At 49.6% G+C, this 23,430-nt stretch overlaps 1 protein-coding gene across 1 annotated transcript in view; it reads left to right on the top strand.

Annotated features, from left to right (window-relative positions):
- Window positions 1-7,739: 7,739 nt before the first annotated feature.
- LOC148519727 (protein kinase C delta type-like) overlaps window positions 7,740-23,430 on the top strand; it is a 41,246-nt gene continuing 25,555 nt past the window's right edge. Inside the window, exons 1-6 of the mRNA XM_088476206.1 lie at window positions 7,740-7,787; window positions 7,858-7,949; window positions 13,305-13,367; window positions 14,628-14,757; window positions 16,573-16,728; window positions 17,166-17,294. Of these exons, the coding sequence (XP_088332332.1) occupies window positions 7,740-7,787; window positions 7,858-7,949; window positions 13,305-13,367; window positions 14,628-14,757; window positions 16,573-16,728; window positions 17,166-17,294 (618 nt within the window). The remainder of the gene's footprint in view (window positions 7,788-7,857; window positions 7,950-13,304; window positions 13,368-14,627; window positions 14,758-16,572; window positions 16,729-17,165; window positions 17,295-23,430) is intronic.

The raw sequence follows: 23,430 nt of genomic DNA, 5'->3' as shown, positions 1-23,430 counted from the left end.
CCCTTATGCAGAGCCCCCAGTAATGTCCCTAGTAGTGCTTCTTATGCAGTGCCCCCAGTAATGCCCCTTATGTTGTGCCACTTATGTAGAGCCCCCAGTAATGCCCCTTATGCAGAGCCCCCAGTAATGTCCCTAGTAGTGACCCCAGTAATGCCCCTAATGCAGAGCCCCATTAATGCCCCTTATGTTGTGCCCCCAGTAATGCCCCTTATGCAGAGACCCCAGTAAAATCCCTAGTAGCGCCCCCAGTAATGCCCCTAATGTAGAGCCTCCAGTAATGCCCCTTATGTTGTACCCCCAGTAATGCCCCTTATGCAGAGCCCTCAGTAATGCCCCTTATGCAGAGCCCCCAGTAATGTCCTTACCAGTGCCACTTATGCAGAGCCCCCAGTAATGCCCCTTATGCAGAGCCCCCAGTAGTGCCCCTTATGCAGAGCCCCCAGTAATGTCTTTAGTAATGCCACTTATGCAGAGCCCCCAGTAATGCCCCTTATGTTGTGCCCCCTTTAATGTCTCTTATGCTGTACCCCCTCCCAGTATAGAACAGGCCCCACTCACCTGTGCACTACTTACCTTTCTTTACGATGGCTGCTGTGCACTGCTCAAGTCTGTGCCGTCTTCACTCCTGCCGTCCCGCGTACTTGCTGCCGCTGACTGGATCTAATTAGATCCAGAGCGTCAGGCGTAGGCTCTTCTCCTCGCGGGAGACGTCATGACGTCACCCGCACTCTGCATCACTGGGAACACTGGCCTCTGAAGTGATCAGAGGCTTCTGAGACCAGCGTTGCCAGCTTTAACTAAAGCAAACACTGTCCGATCAGAGCTGAGCTCCGATCATGGCAAAGATGTAGGCCGCATATTATATATATATGTGGGCCCACACTTTTCGGGCCTCATAAAAATGTTTATTTGGGCCGCATGTGGCCCGCGGGCTGCATGTTTAACATACCTGATATAGATGTATAGGCTTCTCTCCCAGCACAAATTATACTGATGAACAGATTGTGCAGCTGTATCTCACATCACTGTCCCTCCTGCCACTGCCAATAATTATATTACTCAGACAGCTATGTGGTCCAGGATACTCTACAGATTGGGCTAGTTATTGGCACTATAGGCGTTAGATTCACTGTTCAAAAGATAGAAACAGAGGGCCTGATTCAGAGCCGCTCGTAAGCGGCCGCTCGCTCGCTCCGAGCGATGTTCGCACATCTGCGCATGCGTATGGGTCGTAATGCGCATGCGCCAACCAGTCAGTGCGGTCGGAAATCGTGTGTTCGCAAAATAGCGAGTGCCTGCTAATTTCAGTGACAGGATGAGGCGTTTGTGGGTGGTAACAGGGGAAGGTGCTTGAAAACGGGGAGTGGAGATCCGAACGCAGGCGTGCCAAACGGTCAAAACGGGCGTTTTAAGGGTGTGCATAATTAACAAAGCAGCGTCATCGGCCACGTCACTTAGTTGTCTCTTAGCCTGAAGTGTTCGCATGATTGCGGTAGGAAAATCCAACCACAAGCACTGCGAGCAGTTCAGACGCCTTTCGATGTACTCGATTAATCTAATAAATAGCAGAGATGATGTATGATGCGAACGGCCAGGGGGCGTCTTTACAAAATAGCGAGCGCATGTTTCGTTCGCTCGCTCAGACATAGAGGCGTCAACAGACCGCAAAGAGGTCTGTTTAAATATCCGGCCCCTTTTTCTGACCGAGCGAGCGCAAGTAGCGTCCGGCTCTGAATGAGGTCCAGAGAACCAGTGTGAGGGTATAAATGTGTAGGGATTGTTATACTAGCTAGTGTTAAGTTCCCGTTATAAAAAGTAAAACTGGGCAGCTATTCTCATTTTTGCACATAACAAGCAATGGTGAAAACCCAGATTACACAAGCAAGTTTGTATCATGTAATTTCTGTTACTGGCCTGGTCATACACTATTTGATAACAGGTTGTATATATAAACAATGGAAAATACATTGGACACTACATGAAGCCACACATCACTACACCGTGCTGCTGCCCTGCTACACCCACTATCACTCCATCTGAGGCTTCCTGCATACCTCTATTACATCACACCTGACACTGGCCTTGTTACATGCAGACAGGGCCGGACTGGCCATCGGGCACTTCTGGCAAATGCCAGAAGGGCCGATGGTCAAATGGGCTGGTCTGGCCGTCCGTTTGGATGCCATACAAAATGTCTTTCCCAAAATGTCCGCCGCCGGAGAGAAGACATTTTTTCCACATTAGGAACAGTAATGACACTAGAGGCTCCGTTAGTCCTCTAGTGTCCACTTGCCATGGTCTGCCAGCAAACACTAGAGGACCAGCGGGACCTCTAGTAACAGGTACTGTGTGACACGCCCCCTGCCTGCTGTGTGTGAACCTCTGTGAAGAGCTGGAAGTGCCGAAGAGGAGCAGCAGGCTTCTACAGAAGCAGGAGGAAACCCAATGCGACCCTGAAGTGGAGAGGAGAGGGGACACTACCAAACACTATCAGGTAAGTGTGTGCACTTTATTTACTTTTTAAATCTGTTGCTCTTTACCCTAATGACAGAAAGCTTAATACTGTATAATCACTGTGTCTCCCCCTCAGTATCCAAGCCCCCACCCTCTCTGTAACCCCCAATTAGTGTCCCAGCCCCCACCCTCTCTGTAACCCCTAATTCATGTCCCAGCCCCCACCCTCTCTGTAACCCCCAATTGGTGTCCCAGCCCCCACCCTCGCTGTAACCCCCCTCAGTGTCCCAGCCCCCACCCTCCCTATAACACCCCTCAATGTCCCAGCCCCCACCCTCTCTGTAACCCCAATTAGTGTCCCAGTCCCCACCCTGTCTGTGACTCCCAATCAGTATCCCAGCCCCCACCCTCTCTGTAACCCCCAATTAGTGTCCCAGCCCCCACCCTCCCTGTAACCCCCTCAGTGTCCCAGCCCCCACCCTCCCTATAACACCCCTCAGTGTCCCAGCCCCCACCCTCTCTGTAACCCCCAATTAGTGTCCCAGCCCCCTCCCTCTCTGTAACCCCCTCAGTGTCCCAGCCCCCTCCCTCCCTATAACACCCCTCAGTGTCCCAGCCCCCATCCTCTCTGTAACCCCCCTCAGTGTTCCAGCCCCCTCCCTCCCTATAACCCACAATTAGTGTCCCAGCCCCCACCCTCCCTGTAACCCCCCAATCAGTATCCCAGCCCCCACCCTCCCTGTAACCCCTAGTGTCCATGCCCCCACCCTCCCTGTAACCCCCAATCAGTGTCCAAAGCCCCCACCCTCCATGTAACCCCCAATTAGTGTCCCAGCCCCCACACTCCCTGTATCTCCCCCTCAGTGTCCCTTCCCTCACCCTCCCTGTATCTCCCCCCTCAGTGTCCCTGCCCTCACCCTCCCTGTAACCCCCAATTAGTGTCCCAGCCCCCACCCTCCCTGTAACCCCCTATCAGTGTCCCTTCCCTCACCCTCCCTGTATCTCCCCCTCAGTGTCCCTTCCCTCACCCTCCCTGTATCTCCCCCTCAGTGTCCCTGCCCTCACCTTTCCTATATCTCCCCCTCAGTGTCCCTGCCCTCACCTTTCCTGTATCTCCCCCTCAGTGTCCCTGCCCTCACCCTCCCTGTATCTCCCCCTCAGTGTCCCTGCCCTCACCTTTCCTGTATCTCCCCCTCAGTGTCCCTGCCCCCACACTCCCTGTATCTCCCCCTCAGTGTCCCTGCCCCCACCTTTCCTGTATCTCCCCCTCAGTGTCCCTGCCCTCACCTTTCCTGTATCTCCCCCTCAGTGTCCCTTCCCTCGCCATCAGGCCAGTTTCACACATGCCGGTTTTGACCGGGTGACAAAAGGCTGTCCGTTTTTGTGCCGGGTGTGATAAATAATGGTGGCTGAAAACAGGTGCCTCTATTCACACGGCACAGTCGTCATGTTACAGCCGGGAATATCCACTGAGCATGATGGCTGCCGTACTGTGTCCATGCCGTCCCTGCTTGACAGTAGTGTATAAGAAACAAAGGCCCTCATTCAGAGCCGCACGCTATTTGCGGTCGTTCGTTTAAAAACAAGGGGTGGCTATTTAAATGATCCGTACGCACATTGCAGTGTGTTCACACCTCTAAGTCTGAACGAACGAGCAAAACATACGCTCGTTTATTTGTTAAAAACGCCCCCTGGCCGCACGCATCCTACGTCATGTCCGCTATTTATTAGATTAATCGAGTACATCGACCAGCGTATGAACTGCTCGCTATTCTTGTGGTTGGTGTTTGCTACCACAAATTTGCGTGCAGTTCTGGCTATAAAATAACCCAGTGACGTGGTCAATGACGCTGCTGTTTTAAATATACACACCCATAAAACGCCCGTTTTGACCTTTAAGCACGCCTGCGTTCGGATCTCCACTCCCCATTTTCAAGCACCTTCCCCTGTTACCACCCACATACGCCTCATTCTGTCACTCAAAATAGCAGGCACTCGCTATATAGCGTACAAAGGATTTTCGACCGCACTGACTGGTTCGCGCATGCGTACTAAAAAGCGTACGCATGCGCAGATGTGCAAACATCGCTCGGAACGAGCGTACTGCCGCTAAAGAGCGGCTCTGAATGAGGGCCAATGTTTCCTTACAAATCAGTGTCCCAGCCCTCACACTCCCTGTAACCCCAAATCAGTGTCCCAGCCCTCATCCCCCCTGTAACCTCCCTCAGTGTCCCAGCCCCCACCCTCTCTGTAACCCCCAATCAGTGTCCCCGTCCTCACCCTCCCTTTAACCCCCCTCAGTGTCCCTTCCCTCACCCTCCCTGTATCTCCCCCTCAGTGTCCCTTCCCTCACCCTCCCTGTATCTCCCCCTCAGTGTCCCTTCCCTCACCCTCCCTGAACCATCCCTCAGTGTCCCTTCCCTCACCCTCCCTGAAACCATCCCTCAGTGTCCAAGCCCTCACCTGTGTGGTGGCACATGTTTAAATCCCTTGCAGAATGTGCACTGTTGTGTGTGTTTAATACTAGCGTTCCCACAGGGCGCCGCATCCTGCCCTATTTCTGAAGGGCAGAAAGCACCCTGCCCTCCAGTGCGGTGCCCCGCTGAGACAGCCTGTGAGCTCTGTCTTCACCCGTGGGTCACAGTGTGTGTCAAGTGTGGTCAAAACGGCGGCGCTGCGGTCACCGCTGGTGCACCCAGCATCCATTCATAGTGACCGTAGCACTTGGGGACTGCCTGGCACTTAAGTGCCCCAGGAGAGACGAAAAGGGGAAGCGTCATAAAGACACTCCCCCTTTTCTTTGACCATGCCCCTTTTTTCGGCCACACGCGCTTTCAGTGCATGCAGAAGTGCCCTATGTCTAGGTCCGGCACCCTGCCTACTGCCAGACCTAGAGTGAACACTAAATACAGAGAATAATGTACACTTTTATGTTGTTCTAATATTAATTATATGTGTCCGAGCATAGACTAAGCAGTGGGAAGAGTTAGGAATAGCAAGGGGAGGAGTCTGTGACAGAAACCAGGATGCTGACATCAAGGGGTCAATCCTATTAGGTGCTATGTGTTGTTGCAATGGCATTTAAACGCAGCCAACGGCACCGCTGCTCGCACCCTTCGCTACTCAAGCCAGGATTCGCATAATTTTGTTCGGAGCCCTATGGGGCTGCGAGCAATATTAGGCAAATCGGGGCTGCTGTAAAGTGCGGCCACTGCCGCGATGACTCGCGCCGGCGAGATCATCGTGGCTAATATGATTGACCCCCAAGATGGGCCTGTGTGCTTTAAAATGCCAGGGCCTATTTTTAGTCCCAGTCCGGCCCTGCATGCAGACCTGTCGTCCATACATCGCACCAGTCACTGCCACCCAGAAGATTCCTGCAATCCTTTGTGATACAGTGATGATTCTGAAGACCTCACTACAGGTTGATTTTTTCCAGCGATCTTCTCCCTGTGCCACCCAATTCCACCGCTGATGGCTTCTGACCTTCCACAATAGTGGGAGGAGCTCTGAAGGGGTCCACTAGGGAATTACATGGCCTCCCCACTGGGTCACTCTGAATATGCCACCCAGTCACTGTGTACCATTAATCACTGGCTAGATGCTTTCTATAACAAAATAGGAAGAAAGAGAAATGTTCATGATCAAGAATTATTCATAGAAACTGCTATATATCCTTTAATTACATATTACTCACACAGCACAATACTAATATCCATTATAACAAAAATGACTCATTATAAGCAGCAGAATATCAGCACCCCCCAGGACCTATACCCTTTGTGAGATATTACTCATCTTACGTCAGGCTTGTCTACCATCCCGATATGGGCCAGGAGCCTCCCGATTTTTGGGTGCCGCTCCCAGGCCCCCGGAAAGGCAGGCAAGCCTCCTTGCAGCCAGCAACCCTCCTGACCTCCCCCCATAATAAACTACAAACCCCTGCAGCGGGGGGGGAGCGGTGACGCGATTCACGCTGAATCGCGTCATCGTGGCCCTGCCCCGCTTCACAATGTTGAAAATAACGACATTGTGAAGAGGGGGCTGGGCCACGATGATGCGATCACATGGCCCCACCCCCGGCTCCACCCCCAATGTGCCGTGAATGACCAGGCATGCCCCCTGCTGTTAGCCGACAATCAGCTCCCTCCCGGAAGGAGGGAGCTGATTGTCGGCAAGTATGTCTTACGTTATGACTGTGGGTGGGACTGAATGCAGACTGTGTAAGCAGCTACTACCTATATTCACATTTATGTATTTTATATATAATTTTAACATCTAATACATGGAAAGTATCCACAGCGCAAATAGTTCTTATTAATTATGTTCATAATCTTTTAATATACTGTATATACTGGAGCAGCCATTTGTGCTCCTCACCCTGTAAAATATCTACATCTGTGACACATTCAGGTCCTGCTGGCATATGATAAGATCACAAAGAAGGACGTAGCCATGAAGCTCCTGAATAACAACGGAGATGGAGAGGAGAGTTCTGCAAGCAACATCGGGAAGCCCCTTCCTAATACACAGCCTCCTGTCATTCCAGACCGAGGTATTACCATAATGTTACACTGATCCTTGTGGTCAGGTGACAGCTCTATAGCAGTGGCGCACAACAGGGGGGGCTCTGAGTAACAATGAGGAGTGTGGAATATTAGCAGACTGTGCTTAGGGCCTGATTCAAAGATGGATGGTAATGCGATCGCAGCTGTGATTTCATAAGCAACACAGCTGCGAAAATATGCTAATAGTTACAAAGTTTACCCAAGCATAGGGATGCTAAGCTCACCTGGGTTAATATCAATAACATTGACGCACATCAGGCGGCCATCTTGCCCTTGCGGTAGGTATGACCACCCGCAGACTTGGCAGCTCTCCTGACACGCATAGGGCTCTCATGCTGCATTGGAGATCGCTTGTTTTACACCTAAATACATTCCAGAGAGGATCCATAAACAAATCACAACCTCTTATATCAGTATAATGTCCTGAGAAATATATGCATTGTGCAGGCTTACCCCCACGTATGTGCACAGTGCACACGCAGGCAGAAGAGGTCAGAGGAGACACATATTGTTTAGAATTTATTTGATGCAAATCACCTCCACTGTGTCCATAGACCCCATACCCACACTGTTATATTGTAGTCATGTGGATGGCATGTGCATTTACAGAGCTGGCATTAAAATAAGTCCCATAATGTCACATATTTCAGCTCCATCTATGTTACTAAGTTCCCCACACATTTATAATCAGATACAGTAATGGTCACTGTGTAGAGTATGGTGGAGAGTACGGTGCCTGCTGTAGACTCTGAGCGCCCAGACCAGGTAACTGGAAGAGACTGTGCTAGAGTATATAGCAAATATGTGACTCTGTTCTGTTTGTGTCTTCTGATAGGAGATTTTGGGCTTCGTCATGGACTATGCCAGCGGAGGAGACCTGTTCGAACTCCTGCATAAAAGAGGCCATCTTGAGATCGACGCTGCAACGTAAGATCTATCACTGAGCTGACGTGAGACTCTGCGCAATTGTTTGCAAGAGACAATCTGAGACATAGGCGCTTACAGTGTGGGGAATGAGATATATTATGAGAATAGAGATGTGTCTTCATACAGCTAGCCTCAATACACCACGCAGCGCAACTTACCCGGTGTAGGTGAGCTGTTAGGTCCCGTGCTACTCTGCTAGCGTCATGCCTTCTGCTATAATGCCAAGTATTACGGATGTGAGACAAGGGAAAGTGGGCGTCATTATGTGAGGCTGTGATCCAATGCTTGACTGCGATCACAATGCATTTGCATATCACCGCTGATATTAGCAAGAAGAGTTAGCAGAATAGCGATCCGTAGTGAATCAGGCCTTCAGTCACACACTGATATATGTGTTGCATATCAAATTAATCAGCACAGTCAGACACTCTCATTGGCTGCGGCACAGGGCCAGAGCCGGCTTGGATCTCACTCATTAGCTCCGTCTTCTGGCTCATGCACTGGGTGAAGGGAGAGATGTCTCCCCCATAGTGCAGAGCGGGAGGTCGGAGGAGCGGACGGTGGCGGGCATAGGAGCGTTGATTCTAGTAAGTATAATTTTGTCTGCGTGTTTTATGTGTAAAAGGCACTACTACTGGGGGCACTGTATAATGGGGCACTACTGGGGCACTGTATAAGGGTCACTTCTTGGGGCACTATATAAGGGGTACTACTTGGGTCACTGCATGACTGGCACTACTGGGGGCACTGTATAAGGGACACTACTAGGGGCAGTGTATAAGGGGCACTGTATAAGGGTCACTTCTAGGGGCTCTATATAAGGAGTACTACTTTGGTCACTGCATAGAGGGCACTACAGGGGCACTATTGGGGGCACTGTGTAAGGGACACTACTGGGGCACTGTATAAGGGGCACTACTGGGGCACTGCATAGAGGGCACTATATTAGGGGCACTATATATTGTGTACTGCATAAGGGGTACTCTATAAGGGGCACTACTGGGGACACTGTAAAAAAGGGCACTACTGTGGGCACTGTGTAAGGGATAGAACTGGGGAACTGCATAAGGGGCACTACTGGGGGCACTAAATAAGGGGCACTATATATTGGGTACTGCATAAGAGGCACTATATATTGGGCACTACTGGGGGCTCTGCATAAAGGGCCCTACTGGGGAGCACTGCATTAGGGGCATTGTATAAGGGGTATATTGGGCACTTTATAGGCGGCACTATATAAGGGGCACTACTGGGGCACTATATATTGTTCACTACTGGGGGCACTGTATAGCGGGCACTGCATAATGGGCACTTCTGGGGATACTATATATTGGGCACTGCATAATGTGCACTACAACAGGGGGCACTACTACTGGGGACATTGCATATGGGGCACTACTACTAGGGGCATTGCATAATGAGCACTGTATAAGGGGCACCACTACAGTAGGCATTGCATGAGGGGCTCTACTACTGGGGGCATTGCATAATGGGCCTTGTATAAGGGGCACTACTACTGGGGGCATTAAGGTGCAAATGGAATGGAAAAGAATTCTTCCAGAGTGACGAGAAACGGTGGTGTCATGTTGATACGCCCCCATTTTCTAGTGGCCTCGCCCCTTGTGGCATGTGGTCACACCCACTTTTTCGGCACGCACACATAGGATGGGGGCTCCATTTTTCATCTTGCCCTGTGCTCCAAATACCCTAGTTACATCACAGATCACATCTTAGACACCCGACGCTAGCAGTCTCACGAGATCTGGTGCACCAAGAGGGGCTTTTTGATGTGACTGTAGTAAAGATGTGTAAGGACACAATTATACATGTGGCAGAACAGTTATCATACACTGCCTTCATTACATTTGCCCATGTGATTATACCAGCACTGGCTACCACTGGTCACCACATTATGTGTACCATAAGACTCAACCACATTACAGATGGAAAAGAAGAAATAATGTCAGGCCAGAAACCACACACAGGGCCTGATTCAGACTTGGGAATAGAGTGAGATCTCTCTCTCAACTGATCATCTTGGTGAAACCATGCTGCACTGCAGGTGGGGCAGATTTAAAATGTGCAGAGAGATTTAGATTTGGGAGGAGTGTTTCCAAACTGACCTCTAAATTGTAGAGTAATAATAAAGCTGTGCAGTATTTGTGGGCTACATGCAAACGCAGCCAGTATTTACCCCACATGTAAAAAAATGTATGTATTTACACCCCTTACATTGCAATATGGTTTGTTCAGGTTCACAGTTGAGAGAGAAATCTCACTCTATTCCCAACTCTGAATCAGGCACACAGTACATACATACCGGGTCCCGTTTTTGCCTGGGATGCATACTTATGTTTTCGCAGGGGATACATACTTATGTTATCCCCTCCCCACTTGTTGGTCACCCATCATTTAGTCTCTTCCAACTAGGGGGCATATTCAATTAGGTGCGAAAAGTCCTGTACTTATTCGCATGCCAGACTTTTCGTCGACATCGCAGGTTTTCCATGCAAAAAAGTATTACGCTCGTCCCCGCTTATCCCAGCATTCAATTAGAAATCGGCAAAACAGGACCCGGCGAAAAAAGTGCTGTCCGATTTGGGAAAATCAGTCTGACACCCCCCAAAAGATGCACTGACATTGGGGATCACTCTAGATACCCCCGAATAGGCCTGCTGAAGGTATTTGGGGTACTTAAATGCTCTCAATAGCTGCTAATTAGCGTGTTTGCACAAGTGGTGAAGAATAGCATTTAGCAGTTTTTTGTGCCAAAAATAAATAGTTCCAGCAAGTTTGGGATACATGAAAATGGGTGCAAGCATGGTTAAAAATCGCTAAAGTGAGGTTTTAAAAAAACGTAAAAAACGCACCATCAGCAAGCACCTGCAATCAAAAAAACACCTGGGGAATACTTGGGGGACCCCCTGGAGTCTATTTTGCTAGTTTTTAAGTTTGTCCCCCAACTTTGGACTTTTTCGCCCCCAAAACAAAAGTACTTTTTTGGGGTGAGCTAAAGTATTTTTTACACTTTTTTTGATGCAGGTTACCTTTGGGCGGCTTTCCCAAGGCTGCAGGGGTGTTCATGCAACTTTGCACCCCAAACCCCCAATTCTGCACTTTTTTTGCCTGCATTCTGAGGCGAATCTTTTCATTGGTTACGAGGCGCAGACTTTTCGCACCGGCGAAAAGTCTTTGGAATTGAATACGGGTATAAGTTTTCACCTGGCAAAATGACGTCACCGGCAAAAACTTTTCGCCAAAAACGGCTTATTGAATACGGCCCTAGGACTCCTTCCTGCATGCATTTGTCTTTATATCCCTTCTCTATAGCTCTCTTACACTCTCCCCATCCCCTATCTCCCATATACACAGTATGGGACTGACACAGAGCCGCACTCTTCTGTGACCGCATTAGTGTCTTTTGCCGCAGTTGTATCTATTCCTTTATAGTAAATGCTAGTATCAGCCCTTCCCGTATGTCTGACTGCCATGCCCACATAATGCGTCTTTAGACGCTGCCATCGACGCTCCAACAAAATACACCTGCCCCATACTAGGAGCATATTCTCCATCAGAGTATGGCCTCCAATGAAAGTGTTTAAGCATCTGAGCTCATGTCCAGTTATGTGACATCAGACAGTATCTCTGTAATAGCCATCTCCTAGTCACAGCCCGGGAACACCCAATACATTTCCAATACATTTCTGAGATTGTATATCTCAGCTGTTACTGTGCTTCTTTACACACACACTGCGGGATGCATGCACTGCGTCTTGCAGTGCAACTTAAGGTAGGTACACACTGGAAAGATATATCTGCAGATGATGGTTGTTCGCCGCGGCCTCTGCAGCAAGTGTATGGGCGGTCGGCTGATCGCTCGTACACACAGCACAATGAGCAGATACATCTGCCATTGGCTGTGCTACACAACTGACCCGATATGTCTGTGAACGAAATCGTTCACAGACATATCGTCTATACACACTGGCCAACGTACACACAATATATTGGCTGTTCAATTGAACGGCCGATATGTTGGCCAGTGTGTACCCAGCATTATAATCAGCCCTTATGGCTCTCTCTTCCTTCCCCCATGGGTATGATAATACTCTGCAGAGGCTGTGACTGGATTCCCAGGGGACACTGGGAAGTGACATCATGTGAGCAGCCAGTCCTATTGGCAGATGGAAACTAGAAGCAGCTGATGCATAGTACAGTATGCAGCAGCTGCACACACCTTTAATCTTCAGGCTCCCATACATCAGCAATTGATTGTGGCAATTCTGCAATCTGCAATCGATTGTGTACAAAAATCTTTCCTTTTTCAATCGATTGTGGCAATTCTGCAATCTGCAATAGATTGAAAAAGGGAAAGATTTTTATACACAATCGATTGCAAATTGAAGAATTGCTGCAATCAATTGCTGATGTGTGGAGGCCTTTCCTCTAGATCAGATTGCTCAGAAGACGTCTGTCTGCTGCAGAGAAACCAACAGATAGGAGGAGAGCCTGGCTGAAGGGGGAGGAAGTAAGCAGATATGTGCTATAGTAACTATGCAGTGGCTGCCTGGTATTCACATCATAGCAAACAACCACCTTTATAAGGGTCTTAGATCTGTGAATTATGGTCCCATAAACATGGCACAACCTGTACTGCACTGATGCCCCCAGTGACCTTACCTGCGCTGTGTCACCACTGACTTTATCAACATTTTTCCTTTCCCTTGATTACCTTTCTATGTGTAAGAATAACCATTATTGGCCACCCTCCCCCCTTACATCAGAGCAGCTGCTAATACTTTCTTTATGTAGAAGTACCAGCAGGGAGATGAGTGAGGGGGTCACGGGTGGCAATTTGTGTGTGTGGAGAAGTTGGCGCTATCTGCTGGGTCTCGGGGGAATCAGCTTCGGAACTAGCCATCCCGAGCCGTCATGACAGGGGCAGAGCCAGAGCCTGCTGTGTTTATTCAGAGCCACCTGTCACAGCTACTGGGCATCTCTGGATAAACACAGGTGGCTCTTGCTCTGACCATGCATGATGCTGAGACCCAGCAGGTAGCCCCTACCTCTCCACACACACAAATTGCCACCCACAACCCCCCTCCCCCTATTTCCCTGTTGCTACTTCTACATAAAAAAGTATTAGCAGCTGCTCTGATGCGGGGTAGGGGAAAGGGTAGGCCTGCTGTGCCACATCCAGCAGGTGGCGCCCCTATGCACTTGCCTCACGCGCCTAGTGGGAATTCTGCAATCTAGTAAGATATTCCATGTACACAACTAATTCTGTATCTATAGAATCCTCATGGAGAACAGAATCTGGGACATTACAATAATGTTACATTTCTTCTTTGACAGATTCTACGCTGCAGAGATAGTCTCCGGTCTCCAGTACTTCCACATGATGGGCTTTATACATCGGTAACTACCTTTCTTTCCATATAGCATTAAATATAGAAGAAATGTCACTTTTAGGATTTCCATGTTCTTCACAGAAATAACTGTTCTTACAATGGGAAATTAATGAAATTAAAACCTTATAAAACAAAACAATAGTTAGCAATGCATTAAGTGTTAAGTGTTGCACCCAGAGGGCATAATGTCATCACCGAGCAACTAGGTTACTGCTCGGAAGGAAGCTCCAGTACTGATCCAAAGACACTGTGGGAGAAATCTTGATGTCTTTCACAACACAGTGTAGGAGCCAGAGTAGGGTGCAGGTTGTTGCTGCGGGTGAACATGGCCAGTTCCATCCCAATGGCTACCCACCCTATTTGATGGCCCCACTGCATCGCCTCCTTACAGCCCTGCCTCCCAACATTGAAGGTGTGCAGATTGGGACAGTGGTGTAACCATGTAATGAAGGGGTGTGGCTGTGTCTCAGAAGAGTATGGCCATACCTCCATGGTGTGGAGCAATAGGCTGGCCTTTATGTCTCTCCAGTGAACCTCCTACCACCCTGTCACTACCACATGCACCTTTGGCAGAGCACAGCAAAAGGGAAAAGTGATGCCTCCCAACTATAACACTAAAATTGGGCAATTGGGAAGTATGCTATTAGTATATATGTGGACCCGAATATGTTTGGCTCCCATAAGCTTGTTATCCTATACTGAATAACTACACAAGTGCAAAGTACAAAAATACTGGGAAGTCATAATCTGTGCACAGAAAAACAATACTCTTTATTAACTACTGAAAAGAGTAAAATAATCCATTATCAGTATAATAATAGACTATATGAGTCATAGAAAATGCGGACTTGTACTGCATACACCTTTACACAAACTGACCTATTTCTTCCCCAACCACACTACAAGGCGCACACCCATTCATCACAGCTGTTATAGAAAATCAGGGAACCCGTGTGCAAGATATTTGTATGTGCCCCCTCTTCCCAGAGAAATAAGGTGCTGGCGCCAGCACAGAAGACTGATGTCAGAGGGTTTGCTACCTTCTGCCCAGATGCACTGTACTTCACAGTCCTTGGTACTGTCTTCATAACATGGGACTGCCCTCATCCGGCCAGGTGTAATAGGCATTTATCCTCTAGGTGGCGCATGTTTCCACATTCACAAAATAACCTTACTCACTTATGATACTTTGTATTTCTCCAGTAAGTACTTGTTTTCAGTGACAGATGATGATCCACATTCTAAATGCAAAATGTCCATTTTACAGAGATATTAAACCGGAGAACATCCTCATTGATGACGCCGGCCATATCAAACTGGCCGACTTTGGGCTGGCAGTAACTACTATCCACGGAGCCACGGGCTATGCTGGGACACGAGGGTACATTGCCCCAGAGGTGAGGATGTAATAATATAGGGATGAGGTGGATTACTGCTATTCATATATGTAGAATCCTTGTAGTAAGCTAAATATGGAGGAATGAATTGCACATGTACACAATTACCTCCATATTTACCTCCTCTTAATCAATTAGGGCCAAGCCCGGATGGTCATCATTACCATGCAGCATGTGCAATAATCAAATTGACCAACCTGATGATTCCCAGTATGCCCGTAATATGAACCAAAACACAGCAAACACCCAATTTACACACACAAACTGCCATACAATTTAGAGAGCAACGAGTGACTCTCAAGTAATACAGAAAGCAACCTAGTGATTCATATACCATGCAGAGAATTTCCTAGTGACTGATATACAATACAGAGAGCATCCTAGTGAATGCCATACAATAGAGAACATTCTTGTGACATCACACAAGTAAAAGCATCCTAGTAACTGATATACAGAGAGCAATCCAGTGACTGTAATACAATAGTGAGAGCAAAGTAGTCACTGTCATACAATATACATATAATTCTAGTTACTGAAATCCAATAGGTCCTAGTGACCTATATACAGTACAGATAGCATTCTTGTGACAATACACTATAGAGCATCTTAGTGACCGCCATACAAAAGAGCCTGTGACCATAACATAAAACAGAGAGAATCATTTGACCACAATACAAAATAGAGCAGACTAGTGATAATATGTAATACAAAGATCACCTTTGTGACTGCTACATAATATTATCCCCTCATCATTAATGAAGCCCTCCTCAAAATCAGTAAATCTTTAGTTTCAACATCATTAACACCTTTATAATCATTAGCTCTCACATCCCATAATTAAGTAATCCTCACATCAATGAATTCTATTTATATTCATTAGCGTTTCAATACCACTCAGATTCTCCTGATAATACTGAAATGTGTGCAGTGTCTGGTCCTGTAAATGTTTGCCAGTAATTGTGGACCCAGTATGTCATTAAATGGTATACATGCACTGAGCTTTCATTCATCTGACATGTATGATCCGATGTTCTCAATCTGCCATCTGGTCACAGACAAATTTGTTGCAGTGAATATTAATATTACACTTTGGGAAACACACTTAATGCAGTGAGGTGTTTCCTTACAATGACAGAACGCCAGAGATTGCCATAGAAGAGGGATTGAAGAAGATTGTATAGAAGGGGGATTACACGTATATATCATCTCTTAGTATGTAAGCTCCTACAGGCAGGGCACTTCTCAGTCTGTTTTTCCTAGCACACCCCATGTTACCAGTGCTCGTCTCCTTCTCCCCATCATTGCCTCTGACTCTGCCTGCTCGCCCATACATTGGGTACAGCATCACTTAGTACTGAATGGAATCCCACCTGGCTCCTGCTAGCGGAGCTGCCCTATCCTTGCCCCTGCTATCTGTCTGACCCAGTCTGTGGTGTGATATTGTTTGGTACTTATTTTATATACTTAGTCGGGTCTGCTAAGGGTGGCTTGATGATGTGATTTTCCTTGAAACTCATCATTGTGGTGCCATCCTCACTTTACAATGCCAGGAATTGCGGTACTGTATAGTGGAGAGGGCGCCATAATGATGAAATTGCAGCACCCCCAAAATCTTTGCTGCCCCCCTCCAAGAGACTGCAGCCAACATATCAGTAGGTATGATACATTGTACTTTATAATTTACTTTCATGTAGTATTATGTACTGCCCTTTGACGTGTCCTGTATGTGAGTATTGTACAGTGCTCACTGCCCAGTTGTGTTCTCCTATTTATAATACCGTCTAACCTAGTGACCTGTTTTCCTCTTATTGACAGATGCTCTCAGGACAGCAGTATGATGCCGGGGTAGATTGGTACGCCTTTGGCGTGGTATTGTTCCAACTTACCACGGGAAAACCCTGGCTCTGCTGCAAGCTCTCTGTGTTGCCTGGCTACCACCTAAGCCCTATTACACAAAACATCCTTGAACAGGTCAGTGTGAGTAGATACTTAGGATTCGGTACTAGGAACAAGAATATCATGAACAATATTTCCCCATGGTCAGTATGTTGTATCTATAAAACTCTCATTCTCTAATACTTGTCATGTAGTTATTCTTGTTATGAATGATCAGGCAGCGATATATGGAGAATCTATCTATATTACATACATCACATTATTGGTTCCACCTATCTGACATGCATAAACAAGTGGTGGCTGAAGAAAACTCCAAGTCAGAACAATCAGTGCTGCAGGAGTCACTTTACCACTGACATATTCTATCCTAAACTAGATGCACATCCTCTGATTAGGGTAAAAGATTAATGCTTTCTTGTTTGACTAAATTACATTGCTGCCAAATAAGTAGGTATAAGGGATCAAATTATAGTTGAACTGCATTTTAGTTGCATTCATGTTGTTTTTTTCAGCTCCTGTGTACAGATCCTCAGATGCGTCTGGGAGTAAATGGAGAAATTTGTTATCATCCTTTCTTCGCGGGTATTGACTGGTATGCGTTAGAAGAACTGCGCGTACAGCCTCCATTCATACCCGGCAGAGTAAGTGCATAGAACTGGAAGGTACCATATAGGAATCTCATCATGTTCACCTGCTAATCACAACCCTCATTAGATTATGGGAGTCATGGGATGGATAGTCTGATCCTTTCATGGGGAGAGGTGCTGGCATTATGTTGTGTTACCAGACACTGGGCTTTTTTTTTTTTTTTTAAATCACATTTTATTGAATTTTCAAATAGACACTGGGCTTCAAACACCAAATATTCTTTTCTACTTCAGGGTCCATAGGGTATCCACAGGATACCTTGGGTATAGGTGTGACGTCAGTCGCAGGGCACCAAAGAGTTAAGCTTTCAGCCTCCCAGGATGCACTAGGTCCCCCTCCTATACCCCGCCCCCAGGCCAAGGCACCTCAGTTTAGTTTGGTGCCCGGCCGGAGTCGGGTGCACCTGTTGGAGTGGGGGCTAGAAGAGCCCCTGAAGCTTATTCTTCATGCAGCTGTGGCTGCACATCTGGATGAACAGCATGGACAGTCAGTCCTGACGTCCATGCTGTCTTCCCTACACCCCGCCGGTACCAGAACGCCGGTACTGATCCGGGGATGCTGGTGGGCATCTGGGGTCACAGCTAGCGGTGACCCCAGATGTTCCGGACCATGGCCGGATTCAAGGGGGACAGAGGTAAGCAGCGGGGTCCCGCGGTGGGTCCCCGCTGATCACATGGTCCTAAGTCCCCAGGCAGGGGGCTCCCTGGGGACTGGCTGCAGCGTGGAGCCAGGCGACCAACCTGCGCTTCCACTACCCCCTGGGACAGCGGACCGCAGCAGAGCGGTAGCGCTGCGGCGTCCCAGGGGTTAAATGCATGCCAGGGGAGCGCGCCTTCCCTGTCTCACAGCCGGCGCCTCCCCCGCTGCACACAGCCCTCTCTGCACTGTGCTGACTGGTCCTGTGTCAGCGCTCCTCCCCCAGGCCAGCTTCTCTCTGCTCCTCGGCGGCCATCTTCTCTGCAACGCATGGTGAACGCTGCTGGAAGTCTGGAAGGAAGCATCGTGGTCTGGGTCCCCCCGCATACCTCTCCTCCGCTGTGGCTCAGGTCTGTGTATGCAGCGCTGTGTCCTACCAGGCCCTGTGTCTGTGTAGTTGAGTGATCAGCGCTGTTAGTGCAGGAATTGTTATTTCTCTGCATTGTATGTGACTGTGCTAGCACTGCCTGTAACTATTCTTCACTAAACTGTCAGCTTTATTACTGTCCCTGTTCTTTCTGCTAAAGCCCTTGCGGTGCGGTGCTGCAGGGTGGTCTCTCGCCTATTTAATACTTAATTGGTGAGAGAGGTCACATACGTGGTGCCATCATGTCTGAAAGTGATTTTCCCCTCCGGCTACAGTGTACCACGTGCAAAGTACCGTTAGCGGAGGGGGAGGGTAGCGCGGAGGGCCTTTGCCGGCAGTGTTGTCCATGGCGCGGCCTATTACGGTTACAGCACCGGTACAGGAGCCGCCCTGGGCTTGTTTCGCTCAGGCGTTAACAGCTTTAGTGGGCCAGTTAGCTCCGCAGCCCGCGTTTACTCCGATGGGTTTGTCCCAGCAGTCTGTGGTGTCGTCACCCATGCAGGGGTTCCCACGACAATTGGTGGTACCCCACAGTCTCCCTATTTCCCCGCTCCCGGGTTCTCAGGAGCCAGCGTGGGTTAACTCCCTGACGAGTTCTTTACAGCACTTGTCGGATGTATTGCAAGGGGAGTCTGTGATGCGGCCTCATAAAAGGCCGGTGGCGCCTCTGTCCGCTCCTTATGAGGATGACGAAGGGACGTCTGATGATGGGGAGATTCTGGATCCTTACGATCAGGAACCTTTCCATACTAAGGACGCTGATGCTAAGTCCAAAGTATATATTCCTGGACTTATTCGGGCGGTCCGCACAGCCTTGGTGATTGAGGACGAAGTTCCCCCAGCGGCTAAATCTAAGTATGCCTTTTTCAAAGATGTGAAGGGCGATGCCACAGTCTTTCCTCTTTCGGGTCAGTTGGTGGACCATTTAGAGGAGGCGTGGAAACAACCTGGCAAAAGATACCAGCCGCAGAGACGCCTGGCGGTGGCTTATCCGTTCGCGGATAATTATTTTGCTAAGTGTGAATCCCCTCCACAGGTGGATTCTCACGTGACCCGTCTTGTCCGTAGTGCCACATTGCCGATGCCATCCATGTCCTCCCTTAAGGATGCTACGGACCGCAAGGTAGAAATCTGCCTGAAGTCCGCTTATTCCCTTGCAGGGGGGGCAGCACGGCCGGCTATGGCCATTTGCTGGGTTGCCAGAGCGATGGAGCGCTGGGCGGATTCATTAGAGGCTTCTTTTGAATCCGACTGTCCGGCCGAACAAGCGGAGTTGATTGGCAATCTCCGTGATTCGGCCACCTACATCAACGAGGCGGCTCTAGACATTAGTACTCTGGTGTCTAGAATTTCTTCAGCAGCGGTAGCTGCTCGTCGCACCTTGTGGCTGCGATCCTGGAAGGCGGACGCAGATCCAAGAAAGGTCTGGAAGCGTTGCCGTTTACCGGAGAAGTTCTCTTCGGTCCGGATCTGGATAAGATTGTGGCCACGCTGGCGGCAGCCAAATCTGCTTGTCTCCCGTCGGCCGCTGCTCCTTCTGGTTCTGGACCATCGTCCTTTCGGTCATCTAGGGCCCAGGGCAGGCCCAAACCACAGTCGTTTCCTCGACAGGCTGGCCCTAAGAAATCGGGCAAGCCCCGGAAACAGGCATGGAGTACCAGACGTCCGGCCCCCAAGCTAGATGACAAGCCTGCGGCCTGACGGTCCGGGTCTCCCCTTGGGGGATCCCAGGGTGGGAGGCCGCCTGCTGCAGTTCTCCCGGTGTTGGTCGTTCACTACGACAGACACTTGGGTTCTGGAGGTGGTCTCTCACGGGTACGCCCTCTCCTTCCGGCACAGACCCCCGGCTCGATTCTTCACCACGGGTCTACCATCAGACCGGAACAAGGCTACGGAGCTGCGGAAGGTATTGCACACTATGCTCCAGGCTGGAGTTATAGTGCCTGTTCCATTCTCCCAGAGGGGCCAGGGTTTCTATTCAAATCTATTTTTGGTACAGAAACCCAATGGGTCATATCGTCCGATTCTCAACCTCAAAGCACTCAACAAGTCTTTGCGGGTCCCGAAGTTTCGGATGGAGACCCTACGGTCCATCATTCTGGCGCTGGAACCTGGGGACTACATGGTGTCATTGGACATACAGGACGCTATGGCGGTCATGGCGGCTTCTCTGCGGCTGCAAGGAGTCCGCATGTTGCCGTACTTGGACGACCTGTTATTGGTGGCAGGATCTCCAGAGCTCCTGTTACACCACTTGGACCTGACCATTGCACTGCTGCAACGGCACGGCTGGCTAATTAACTGGCAGAAGTCCACTCTAATCCCGTCTCGGAGGATTCTGCATCTTGGAGCCTTATTGGACTCGGGACAGCAAAGGATCTTCGTGACGGAGGACAAGATCTCTGCTTTACAGTCAAGGGTGCGCAGTTGTCTGCACAGCCGCCGGGTGTCCTTACACTCGGCGATGAGGTTACTGGGCTCCATGGTGTCGGTGTTCGACATGGTGGAATACGCCCAGTTTCACTCTAGACCTCTGCAGCACCTGATCCTGTCCAAGTGGAACGGGCTGCCTCAGTCTCTGAAGTTCCAGACGATTGTGCTCACCCCGGAGGTTCGCCTGTCCCTTGCGTGGTGGTTAAAGATGACCCACCTCAACAAGGGACGTCCGTTCTGGGTTCCAAATTGGGTCCTGTTGACAACGGACGCCAGTCTTCGAGGCTGGGGAGCAGTTTCGGGTCCACACTTGTTCCAGGGCAGGTGGACACCGACAGAAGCGGAGCTTCCAATAAATATCTTGGAACTCCGTGCGGTCTTCAATGCTCTCCTGCAGGCACAGCGGTTTCTCCAGGGTCACCCGGTGCAGGTCCAGTCGGACAATGCTACCACCGTGGCCTACATAAACAGGCAAGGAGGAACTCGCAGTCGGGCGGCTCTCGTAGAGGTCTCTCGGATCCTGGTTTGGGCGGAGCGCAATCTTCCGGCCATATCAGCGGTCTTCATCCCGGGAGTGCTAAATTGGGAGGCGGACTTTCTAAGTCGCCAGGACGTTCATCCAGGGGAATGGTCCCTGCACCCGGACGTTTTTCAACTACTGGTGGACAGGTGGGGTCTTCCAGAAATCGACCTCATGGCGTCCCGGCACAACAACAAGTTGCCGGTGTACGGGTCTCGCACAAGAGACGAAGGGGCGTCTCTGGTGGATGCTCTGTCCGTCCGGTGGACGTTCAGGTTCGCATACCTGTTCCCTCCGGTCTCCCTTCTTCCACGGGTAATCCGGAAATTCAAACAGGAAGGAGGGACGCTCCTGTTGATAGCTCCCGCGTGGCCCAGACGGCACTGGTTCTCAGACCTTCAGGGTCTGTCCGTGGACAGTCCTCTGCGGTTGCCGCTACGACCGGACCTTCTGTCTCAGGGTCCTTGTCTTCACCCGGACCTGACTCGGCTGTCTTTGGCGGCGTGGCTGTTGAGACGGCCATGCTGAGGTCCTGGGGGTTTGCCAGCTCTATGCTGTGTACCATGTTACGAGCTCGGAAACCGTCTTCCGCGAGGATATACCATCGCGTGTGGCATACGTTCTTCCAGTGGTGTCGACCGAGAGGTTATGCACCGCGGGAGTTTCGTCTGTCTCGGATTCTCGCCTTCCTGCAAGCGGGACTAGATCATGGGCTTCGCCTTGCTTCTTTGAAGGTACAGGTTTCGGCCCTATCTGTCTGGTTTCACCGTAGGATTGCTACAATCCCGGATGTGCGCACCTTTATGCAAGGTGTTCTCCGTATTCAGCCGCCCTTTGTTCCACCTGTGGCGCCTTGGGATTTGGCTGTGGTCCTGAGGACTCTCCAAGGACCGCCGTTTGAACCACTGGGCTCAGTGGATATTAAATGGCTAACAGCTAAGACTGTTTTCCTTCTGGCCGTTGCTTCAGCCAGACGTGTTTCTGAGTTAGGGGCTCTTTCTTGTAGACCCCCTTTCTTGGTTTTTTTCATGGGAACAGGGCAGTGCTCCGCACTCGGCCCGAGTTTCTCCCCAAAGTTGTTTCCCAGTTTCAGGTTAACGAGGAAATAGTTGTTCCGGCCTTTAACTCACCGGGTCTTTCCGTGGGTGAGGCCTCTTTGGATGTTGTGCGGGCCTTAAGGACTTATGTGGACCGCACTTCTTTGTTTAGGAAGTCGGACGCTTTGTTGTCCTCTATGGCTTCTGTAAAAAGGGTTGGCCTGCTTCAAAGCAAACTTTGGCAGCCTGGATCCGTATGGCTATTTCTGAAGCTTATCTTCATGAAGGCCTACCGGTCCCTCCTTCTCTGAAGGCTCATTCCACTAGGTCTGTGGGTCCTTCGTGGGCAGCTTGACGTGGTGCCTCGGCAGTTCAGATCTGCAAGGCTGCTACGTGGTCTTCTGTCCATACCTTCGTGAGGTATTACAGGTTTGACACCTTCGCCTCTCAGGATGCTTCCTTCGGGCGGCGGATTCTCCTTTCTGCACAGGAGCGTCCCCACCCTTAAAGGATACTGCTTTGGGACATCCCCAAGGTATCCTGTGGATACCCTATGGACCCTGAAGTAGAAAATATGAGATATGGTAAGAACTTACCCTTGTTATCTCTATTTCTACGAAGTCCATAGGGTTCCACAGGACTCCCGCCCTGTCGCACCTGTGCTGCAGATGGGCTTTGCTCTGGTCACCGGTTTTCCGTCTCCCTCTGGTGAGAATGTGATTCTTGTATGTGTCCAGATCTTTGTTCTCTCTCTTCCTTCTCCTCCTCCGGCCTATGGCTTGGTAACTAACTGAGGTGCCTTGGCCTGGGGGCGGGGTATAGGAGGGGGACCTAGTGCATCCTGGGAGGCTGAAAGCTTAACTCTTTGGTGCCCTGCGACTGACGTCACACCTATACCCAAGGTATCCTGTGGAACCCTATGGACTTCGTAGAAATAGAGATAACAAGGGTAAGTTCTTACCATATCTCATATTATTTGAGTGTCATAACAAGATAAACTGCAGCACGTGTGACGTGTGTGCATAAGGGTTAGTCAAAACAAAACCACGAGGTATGTCTAAGAATGACATAATTCC

The sequence above is a fragment of the Taudactylus pleione genome, unplaced genomic scaffold (assembly GCF_031769625.1).
Source record: "Taudactylus pleione unplaced genomic scaffold, aTauple2 ptg000184l, whole genome shotgun sequence".
Classification (NCBI taxonomy): Eukaryota; Metazoa; Chordata; class Amphibia; order Anura; family Myobatrachidae; genus Taudactylus; species Taudactylus pleione.
The sequence above is the reverse complement of the archived record's forward strand: the minus strand, read 5'-3'. Positions and strand labels throughout refer to the sequence as shown.